This window comes from Acanthochromis polyacanthus, chromosome 6 (genome assembly GCF_021347895.1).
Source record: "Acanthochromis polyacanthus isolate Apoly-LR-REF ecotype Palm Island chromosome 6, KAUST_Apoly_ChrSc, whole genome shotgun sequence".
Classification (NCBI taxonomy): domain Eukaryota; kingdom Metazoa; phylum Chordata; class Actinopteri; family Pomacentridae; genus Acanthochromis; species Acanthochromis polyacanthus.
Window position 1 is genome coordinate 37,591,694 of NC_067118.1, and position 11,125 is coordinate 37,602,818.

The window sequence follows — 11,125 nt, forward strand, 5'->3', positions numbered from 1 at the left end:
GGGATTGCCATTTTAGCACAAGAAGATCATTTATAATTGTCAATATTTAGTGTCAAAATGTGAATATGACTGAAAAAAGTGACATTTTATCCGTTTTAAAACAATATTCACATCGCCATATTTGTACAAAGAATGACTGGTCCATGTTTTTAGCACTCCTGTTCATGTTTGCCCTGAAACATGACTTCACTTTGACAGAACCAAATCCACAGTTGTAGTTTGGTTCAGTAATGCATTGTGAGGACAACTGATACAAGGCCGCAGCACTGCGAGTCTCACAATCAAGTGGCATCTTCCAAAGCTTCCGTGTTTTAAGAGTGAATTTTTTTAAAGATAATCTTAAACTATAGACGTCATAAAACTGGAAGATGCCCACTTGATTGATCTACCTCGAGCTGCTGAAGCCAACTTTGGGAAAAACTGTAGATTTTGTTCCTCACCACAACACCCGGAGAAGCGATCAGCAACAGCGACTGTAACTGTACATATGTGCGTTTAAAGTAAAGTGCTGAGAGTGTAGGTAAAATGGGCGTTTGATTGAAGTATTTCCTGCATGTCAGAGATCTGACAAACCTTCCAGTTTTGAGGTAAACAATTTTACATGTCGATTATAACAGGAATCCTTCATGGCAATATTGGATTGGATTGGATTTTTCATATATTATTTTACCTGCAAACTCTTGTGCAAATACACTATTTTACTTATCTCAATTAAGGCTGCAATGAGTTTGTGAAGAAAAAAGCCCAACACAATTTCTTAGAGCTCAAGAAGACGCATTGAAATTGATTGGTATGTTCAACCAATAGTCCAAAGCACAAAGAAATTCAGTGTTTCAAAAAAAAAAGGTGCAAAAAACCCATCACAAGTGGATACCTGCATAATCATTGTTTGACAAGTGACACAAATGATTAATCGACTTCCATCCTCCATCTTTACGGACGATATATTACTTCTGCTGTCACATACCTGTTTGAAAACAAACTTGTCCTCTTGGTTGAGCTGCCACGCCGTCACTATGTGAATGGTGGACAGCACAGCTCCACTGAGCACAGCAGCTCTCATCCTGACCGGCAGCAGCGTGTAGATGATGTAGATGAAGAACACCGTCCACCAGATGCCCTCCGAGGCACTGCGAGGGTAAACCATGAGCACCCCGAAAACCTGCACCACTATCAGCACCGCGATCACCAGGTAGCTCACGATCCACATGTAGTCTTGGTGGAAGCCGTTGCGGTTGCACACCACCATCATGGCCAGGAAGAGCGTCATGGACACCGACAGCACTGAGATGTAGGCCACGTCGGGGATCGAGTGGATGCAGTGGAAGGCGAGCATGACCCCACACACCACCACCAGCACCCCCATGAGCATGGTCAGAGAGCTCTGGTTGAGCCTGAAGAAGTAGCGCTGGTACAGACGCTCCAGCTTGTTCGACTGAAATTTCTTGGATTGGAAAACCCACACGAGCCGCCTCCAGCAGTCCGCCGCGCTCATTGTCCTGCAGCTGCCCTCCAGTTCCCCCAGTTCTTCGTCTTTCCTGGCCTTCAGCTCACCATCTTCAAAGCCCAGATCCACAGCTTTTAGTCCTAGATCCCCACCGCCGACCATCCTTTTCCCATAGTGGTCCTCCTGCCAGCCACAGCGCAGGCCAAAGCTGCCCCCACTGGTACCTGCCCCACAGTGGTAATGCTGGGGGGCCGCATTAGGGGTCTCTAAGTCCTCCGGGTCCCTCAGGCAGCTCATGTAACGTGGGTTGCATAGTGACGAGCTGTCCTTCCTCTTTTTGCCGTTGCGCTCTCCCCATGCTGTCTTTCGCTCATCCACTCTGCCTACAAAGAGGCCTCTGGCCCACGACATTCTAAGCAAAACACGGGGGAATAAACAGAACATGTGAATAGGAAAACCTTACATAAAACTGTTCTGAACGTCCTACATGCAAAGAGCCGGTTTCAGGGAGGTTGGAGGATCCTCTCACCTGTGTGGGCTGTATTGTGTGTAGCAACACTGCGCTCTCTGGCCAGGCCACTAGTTGATCCCAGCGGGCACAAACCATGAGCTCAGACTGGCCAGAGGCATCAGAGGCGTGTCTGCGTTTGAGCCACCCTTCTTTTGTGGAAACAGTCAGTGTGTCAACCCTATACACCGCCTAGTGTCTTCACAGACCACCTGTTGTCCTGGAAAAAAAAGGAACACACAAACAAAACATGTGATGTTGTTGAGAAAGCATTGCCTGAGGGAGTATCACCAGGATCATTATGGATACATAAACATGCGTTCGTCATGTTACAACTGTTTCTGTGAGAGTTTGTCAATCAATAGCGGAGACCAGATGTAACATCTAGTCAATGGCTTGTCTATTCCACTCTCCATCATCAACTGCCCCCAGCAGCCTGGAACAGTATTTTCATGGAAATGCTTTTTAGTTTCGATTGCAAAACTCCGGCTCGTTGGCAGAAAAACCTCTATAATCATTGCAACATGCATCAGGTGCCGCTGGTCAGTTTCATCATCAAACCATAACACCGAACTCAGTCCCATTTTGACAAACTGCGCTGACTTTATTAAAAAAAACATTTACCACAGGGGGATTTTGGAGGAGACAAACAACTCTTTGGGGACGCTGTGTCACTGCAATCTGCCCCGAACATCTTGAGTGGACAGGGATTGGTGTGCTCTATTTGACAACAAAGGCCTACTGAGTGGGCACCATCGGAGATCAAGAGCTCCTCAGTCCAGATTAAATTGTCCATGCTTCCCCCATTAGCTTTGATGACTCACTATAGCTGGCTTCTGGCGGCACATGTCAAGGACACCGCTAACCTCTAAACTTAATAAGCAAATCTCTGCCAGGCTGACTGATCTGAGACTAATGGTGGGAAGAGCACACACGGACATGTTTATAATCAACAGCAGCTTGTAATATGAGTTGCACAACCACCACACAAACAAAAAAATCTAATTGAAAGCTTCGGACACAGCTGGGGTGCATGGATTGTGTTTTGGAGGGAAAACACTAATAATAACAGTTTTTGCTTGGAAAAAAGATTTCTTCAGTAGCTGCAATTGAATTAAACTCCCTCTTTTTGAAATAATCTAATAAAAGGCGCGTTAAAACAAGCACGAACTAGTGCAAAAATCAACATGTAAAGAGCAGCAACTTGAGTGTGTGGGCTGCAGGAATAACCTCCTCTCACCTTTGATACGTTTATGACAGGTGAGGCAGCGACATGTGGTTCTTATCTAACGCAATCTGTGCATACATGCGCCCACCACCACAGATCATGGAGTGAATGTGTGCCACGGTTTGATTCAAGCGTCCTGCTCTGCAAAGCAACGAGATGCTTTGGGGTATATTTTATTATAGGGTTATAATGACACTGGGCAGGAACCATCACTGCTAAGCTCGAGGTTGTAAAAACATAAAATGTATAGCAATTACACGTGTAGGCCCGGGCTGTCTGGTTGCGGGCAGTCGGCCGAAGCGCATTACATAACAGGACGCTCCAAGTAGCCTACAGGGGAAGTCGACAGCCCTGTGCGTTTTAAATGTAGCCTCTTAAAGCACAATTCACATGGAGACAGTGCAAGCAGCCTGAAGTCAACCAGGAGTCCGTAGAGCTGCAGAGAGCTGGGAGAAAAAAAGCTCGACACTCACCGCCGCCAACTTATCAGGAGTAAAACATTCCGTCAGGCAACTTGGCACCGGATCCCCCCGATATCACAGGGATGTGCGGCTCAGTCCGGCTTACAGGACTCGTGTACACTGATACCGGGGTCCTACACGAGCCGCACACCGGGGCCTGTCTCCTGCAACATGAGCCTCTCTGTGTTTAGACTCCAAACAGGACCAGACACTGGCGAACCGCCGTGCGCCAAACTGGTTATTGTAGCGATCACGTCAAAAAAAGAAAGCGCACATGAATTACCTGCATAAGGAGCGATGTTAGTGTCCTGCAGAACACTTCACCATCACAGCAAAAACACCGGAGGACAAGTCAGCTGTTAGGCGGTTTTTCCCCCCTCTCCCTGCTGCTGTGTTCTCTCAGTGCGCTTTAATTCAACCGGCCTGTAACAAATTAACATTGTGCAGAGCAGTTTGCCCAACACAGCGGCGCGAAAGCCTCAGCAGACGGGCAGCGTACTTACCATTGGATATCCAATAGGAGTAACTGCTGCAGTGGAGCTCCAGTTTAAGCCCCACGGTGTTCGGGCTCCACGCAGCCGCCGTGACACGCTTCAGATGCGGATCCGTCCGTGTGGAGAGACGCCTGGGAAGCGAAGAAAAACTGCGATATTGGCAGGACAACCTTCTCTCTTCAGACAGAGCCACAGTACTACATTCCCTACGCCTCTCTCTCTCTCTCTCTCTCTCTTACAAACACATGCCCGCGCACACGCACACAAGCTGCATTTGCGAACACAGGAGTCCCCCTAGAGGCGACACCAGCGCGTCTCTGCCCGCATGTGTTAAAAATGAGTGTGTGATTTACACCTTCAGCTGGCATGTTGTCCGTTTATTCTTCCACTTTTTTTTCTCACTCTCACATCAGCCCACAGCGTCTGATTGTAACACAGAATGCAGATAAGAAGCAGGCAAGTGGCAGAGAACAACGTCAAACTCATGTCGGAGCCCCACCTAGTGGCGAGGAGTTATACGATCGCTCCAAATGTCTTCTAAAGTTAGAATTCAGAAAGTACTGCACATTGTTTTCAGTGTTTTTACATCGAGCTGCTAAAATTTCACTTCTTTAACTCCACTTCCACGCCGCGATTAAAGCACTGAAATGTAAGTCTGTGCGTAAAGAGAGGATTATCTGAACGAAAATGTCCTCCAGAGAAGCTTTAACATATTTTCGTTGTATAAACCCGGTGTCAGTGTGAAGCAGTTCATCTGTTGGATATTAAAAGGAACACAGATGATGGCTGACTGTCGGGTCTTATGTTAATGAAGTTTGTCGCTGCTGTGCCATGCGCGTAATTGCGCACAGCAGTTTAAAGAAACACTCGTCGTCTCTGCCGCCGTGTGGCGTTGAAAGTATCAAAGTCAAAGGAAAGATTTTGACACACAATCAACTGTTGACAGCAAGTTCAGCAGGTCTATTAATGTTTCTTCAAAATCCTGAATTCAGTAAAACCTGAACAACCGGCTTCTCTCAGACATTAATCCAACACGTTTCTGATCCCTCACATTAATACTTCTATTTTGAAACTCGTCCTATTCTGTTATGTAATTTATATTTACTTGTGGGTGGCAACTACCTGGACACAGCCATGATCAAGGTTGCCTGTTGATCTATCATGACACACGATGTACTGTATGTTCCTCTGTAACTGTAACACACAATTTACAATAGGAGGAAGAAGAAAAACAAGCACCATACTTTAAAGTTGATTTGTGTTGTTGCAGAGCTCTCTGCTAACTGAAGACATACACTGAGGCATTTCAGTTATATGCAATTTCCATTATTGAACCGTTTCTGTGCAGAAGTATGAAGAAAAGCAGGAAGCAATAGGAATTGCTCCACTCACTGAAATAAGTAACTTTGCTGTCTGTAAAACATCCATGGGCTGTATTCTTTCTGTGCAACAAGAGATTCTTTTCCATTGTCCTACTACATTCTAGTAAAGAAGTCAGTTTGGTATTTACCCTCTCTCTCACGCACACACTCACACACACTAGCCATTTTACCAGCAAAACAATGAAGAAAAACAGTTTGTGGCTTAGCAGCTGTACAACCATTGAGTATGCAGAAAATCCCATGATTAGGTTTAATCTGTAAACCAGAAAGGCAACTCTGGTGTTGACACAGAAGAATCTGTTGACTTTGCACCTTTTAAGACAATTACACACCCTAACAGATCCCACCAGGAACATCAAACAATACAGCAGGTAATTAAACGGTAGATTTTTATCGCTAATACAAACTACAGTCCTGGTTTAATATTCTACAGTGTGATAAAGGCTTACTGTACTGTAGCCCAGTCCTGCTAACATGACATTAACTTCACTGATGCCAAGCAGAAAATATAAAGTGTTGCAGAGACAGAAGAACAGCTGCACTTCAAAAAGTAACTTAGTATCTTCAGCAAAAAGGAAGTAAAAATTATTTGACATAAATAACAGGTCAAGATAGAGAGAAAAATAATTTGCAATGTTAAAAAAAAGCATCACATGAAAAGGGTTGTTCTTGTGTTATTTTCACTGTTATCTCCTTTAACTTCAGTGGTTCAGGATTTTATTTTACAGATCTCCTTAATCCCTGTGAAACTCAAAGTGACTAAACATCCGTCCTTTATCTATACACCACTTAATCCTCACTGGGGTCATGGGGGTTGGCGTCTATCCCAGCTAACTTAGGGTGAAGGCAGGACCTTGGACAGGTCACCAATTTATCACAGGGCTATACATAGAGACAAAACAATCACACTCACATTCACATCTACGGACAATTTAGAGTTACTCATTAACCTCAGCATGTTTTTAGACTGTGGGAAGAAGCTGGACAACCTGGAGAAACCTTACACATGCACAGGGAGAACATGCAAACTCCATGCAGAAAGATCCTGGGAAGGCCAGTAAAGAGGCCAGATTAACACCCCCCCCCCCCCCCCCCCCCCCTTATAGCCAGTTTATAGCCCTCCAGGCCAGTTTATACCTGCTGACACGTAAAGATTACGCGTGTTAAATTCTTCATTGTTAAGCTATTTTGTTTTTGTTTTTATAAAGAGGTATACTCAGCAAGCAAATCATTCTGAAAGAACATAACTAGAATGTCCTTGAGCTAATTACAACGAAAAACTTCAAATCAAAGGAAAAACTAAAGTTATGTTGAGAGCAAAACATTATCAAAGACGATCAACATAGCCTGTTGTTAATTTTAATCGTTACTGTATACCTGAATTCATTACATTATCTTTTTATATTACTTTGTATTGTGCTTAAATTAAGATTTGCTTGGTTTGTGCTCCGTAAATTAACCATTACATCGGGATAATATGTCATTGTATATTTTGCCTAAAATCCATCATCTATACAGCGCTTAATCCTCATTAGGGTCATGGGGGTTGGAGTCTATCCCAGCTGACTTAGGGTGAAGGCAGGACAATGGACAAGGCATCCTTTGGACAATTTAGAGTTACCAATTAAATGGATGGATGGATGGATTTTGGGCTGTGGGAGGAAGCCAGAGAACCTGGAGAAAACTAGCCTAGCCGCGCTAGACCCATCTGAAGACACAAGGGTCTAGGAACTCTCGACAGGGAGGGAGGCGGGCTAAAAGGTTGTCTTTCAAATCACTCTGCAGCAATTGGGTAGGTATACAACCAATCAGCGCAATGAATAGGCTGACGTAGTTCCTAGAGCGCCGGAAATCAGAGGATGCGGGAGTTTGGTGAAGCCTTATTTATACAGTCAATGGGTGAAGCTCAAGTATATTACAGACATGTTAACAGAAAGATTATTCAGAGTCGGTGCTAATGGAGCTCCACGATTGTTGTCGTTTTTGTTGTCGACCCTGGCAGAGAATTAAATTCATTGCCGTGGGTTGTCTAGCACAGCTAGGCTAGGAGAAAACCCACACATGCACAGAGAGAACAGACAAACTCCATGTAGAAAGATCCCAGGAAGGCCAGAACACAAACTGGGGATCTTTTAGCTGCAAGGCAACAGCGCTAAGCACCAAACCACAGTGCAGCCCGATGACTAAACAATTCAAGAAAATAATTACAAGGGAAAACTATTTCAACATCAGCTCAAATAATCACAGTTTTTCTCTGGACAGCCTCACCTGTCTCTTCAAGGAGCAAAGGTTCTACATTTTGTATTTGGTGCTCAGTTCACACCTTCATCATTTCAGCCCTACCATCATGCAGCATGGTGAACTGCTTTATAACGGGATGCTAACAAAACTGCAAACAACATCACTATACACACTACAAACTGACCGGCATTTCTAAATGTCTCCCTTAGAAGTAAACATTTGAAGTCACTCCTTATTGATTCCTTTTAATACAAAAGAAACATTCATCAAAAAAAGAACACACCCTCCACTTGGTCTGGCCCAGTCATGTCACTCTGACATCACCAGTACCATAAATTCAGGAAGTGCTGGGCAGCCCAATCCCATATATAGTTGTGCATGGTGAGTTGGAGCAAAGAATCAAAGAAAGGTGAGTGTGAACAAAAGAACAAACAATGAGACTACATTTGACTCGTAACTTAAAATAACGGAAAGTAATTAACATCTGTGTGTTTTTGCTTTAATCCTCCACATGATGGATGTAAACTGTAACATAATATGAACACAAACAGCCTGTGATAGCATGTGCTGCAATGTTGCACTACTGTAGTGTGGTTAAATTAAAGCAAAATACACAAAAGAAAAACAGTATTGTGTCATGTGTAGACTTAAAGTGTCGAAGTTGGTTAGGAAAAATCAGAGTTCTCACCCACTTGGTCAATGTTCAAGCTTTGCTTTCCCTTCCACGGCCACGTCTGGCTGCTTCTGCCACCTGCACTGTGTGGACAGGTTAGCATTAGCATTAACATAACTTTAGCACTCCAGTTTGAAGCTTTCCTCTCCTTTTTTCCTTGGTTGCTTCTTTCGGTTGCCACAGTTCTGACACATAGTACTCCCCGTTAATGGTTTGGCCCTTTTGCAAGAAGGCAATGATGAGCAATTTATCATCTCCATCTACTATCATTTCATTTTAAATAAAATCAAATCATAACACTCCCACCTCTGGGTTACAGCTCTGTGAATCACACCGCTATGGTGTTCCTGGCCAGGTCAGGGCTAAACACCCCATCTGTGCCAAACAAATATATCTTGGTTTCAGCTGCCCCAAAGAATGTTCTGCCACCATTCATCCGGCTTCTTTTCATGTTCTTTGGTAAAGTTTGTAGCTGTACGTTGCTGTGCTGTGTATTGTTTTTGGACACTCACAGTGGTCGCTGAATGTCCTTCACACTCTCTGAGCCATCGCTAGTTTCCTCACATAATCCTTGTGCCAAAATCAGAAACAACCCACCATCTGTTTTTTTTTAACGTGAGGTTGCGTAAATAGAAACCATCTGTTATCGGTTATATGGCTCCTCTGATATCTCCAACCACTGCTGCAGCTGTTTCAGCCTCCGTCCTGTAATCTGCTGATGTTCTTGTATTCTTTCCATCTTAATGAAATTTCACACTTACTGTGTGGCTTGTTCAGGCAGGAAGGAATCCAGAAGTATTAGACAGGAGCAGGTCTGAACTGAGAGAGCTGCTAGGTTCACCGGTTCTTTTATCATCCTGCTGACGATTGACGATTAAATGTGTTATCACTTATGTTACATTGACCGTTTCATTGTTAGCTATATATATAAAATTAACTTCTGTGCACTTCAACCTCAAAATAATGCAGTTATTTTAGGATGATGCAACTTTAATCAATTAAAATTTTTTTGATATTGCACAGGAATGTGTATTGTAAGAATACTGTATAATATTGATATTTTCTGTATGTGAGTTTGCCCAGCAGTGGGTGCTGTTGGTCACATATCTCCTTCATAAGGTTTGAGGTCTGCACTAATTATTTGAAATTTCATATATTCATCTGCTGAGTTTCTTCTTACCTTTAAGATGAGATTAAATCTGATAGAAGCAGGATTTAATGAGAAGCAAACTATTTCTACAGCAAAATGCTGTGACTTTGAAACCTTCAGTCTGCAAATACTGAGACTAAGTTTTCTTGTGTCCAGTTAATCTTTTGGACTCTATAATATAGAATCTGGACTTTTTAGTGAGTAAAACCTTGTCAGATAAAGACTATTTAACACCAGCAGAAAGATTGCTGATATTTAAAACAAATGTAGATTATTGCAGATCAAAATGCTCTTAATGGTCGTCTTGATGTACAACTGCCAAAAAAAAATCTTTCCTTATTTGCGTCATCTTGACTCTTACATCCAGATTTGGTGCAGTATATTTTGAAAACAGAGACGTTTTAGTATATGTTTTGTTCAGACAGATAGATAGATAGATAGATACTTTATTAATCCCGAGGGAAATCCAAGAGAAAAAAAATATAAATTAGTGAGAGATTTAGCACACAAAAGAGAAAACTCCCCATTAAAAAGATCTACTTTACTACATCTGTAGGCTAATAACACAGTTAAATGTATTCTGAACGTGATACTAGCCCTGAAGTGAAATTAAAGCTACTCGGTCAGGAACATGTTTGATTTTTAGCAAAGCATTCACATTTAATTTCCCCCTGGGTCAATACATAATTGTGGGACTTTCTGTATCGTAGTTGACATTTTTGATGTTTTCAGGCCAAAAAATCAACATGACCATCTATAACCAAACACCACATGACATTTTTACAGAAAGATTCTTCTAAAATATTATATATACAGTTGAGTAAGATTGAAAATTATTTATAAAGATATTGTAATAAATTTTATTATTGTTTAGCTAATTAGAAGGTGGGACGGTTATTTACTTGACACTTTAGTGATATCCAAATATTTCTTTAATAAGTAGTTGTTTCCATAATAAATAGTTATGGAACTTGTAAAGACGTGATCATAATGAACTGCACCTTTCAGAGTGTCCTTTAATTGTGGGCAGTCTAAGCCACACCTGTGCACTAATCATGGTGTCTAATCAGCATCTTGATATGGCACACCTGTGAGGTGGGATGGATTATCTCAGCAAAGGAGAAGTGCTCACTATCACAGATTTAGACAGATTTGTGAACAATATTTGAGAGAAATGGTGATATTGTGTATGTGGAAAAAGTTTTAGATCTTTGAGTTCATCTCATAAAAAATGGAAGCAAAAACAAAAGTGTTGCGTTTAAATTTTTAAGTGTATATGCAAGATGTATCCCATGGACATTAATTTGTCCTTAATTGTCACCAAACAGAAGTTTATCAGAATTTATTAGAATTTTCTTCAGTTTTTTTTTAACCAAAGCTGCTTCAAATGTGACACAAAAGTGTGTGGTGCTGCACTTTTGTGTGTCCTCGGTGACTTTCTCCTGTCTTTCTGACACTGACAGCATATAAAATACACCTGACTGGGGCGGTCGATGGCCTCTGTGTAAATGGAAGGCGTTTACAGGATGTGAGGGGGGGCC

General features: G+C 42.4%; 1 protein-coding gene across 1 annotated transcript in view; it reads right to left on the reverse strand.

The window, feature by feature from the left end:
- LOC110958600 (adenylate cyclase type 6-like) overlaps window positions 1-4,401 on the reverse strand; it is a 36,745-nt gene extending 32,344 nt beyond the window's left edge. Inside the window, exons 1-3 of the mRNA XM_051949133.1 lie at window positions 4,148-4,401; window positions 1,977-2,175; window positions 968-1,859 (exon numbers count right to left, since the gene is read on the reverse strand). Of these exons, the coding sequence (XP_051805093.1) occupies window positions 968-1,858 (891 nt within the window). The 5' untranslated portion in view covers window position 1,859; window positions 1,977-2,175; window positions 4,148-4,401. The remainder of the gene's footprint in view (window positions 1-967; window positions 1,860-1,976; window positions 2,176-4,147) is intronic.
- Between the last annotated feature and the right edge of the window lie 6,724 nt (window positions 4,402-11,125).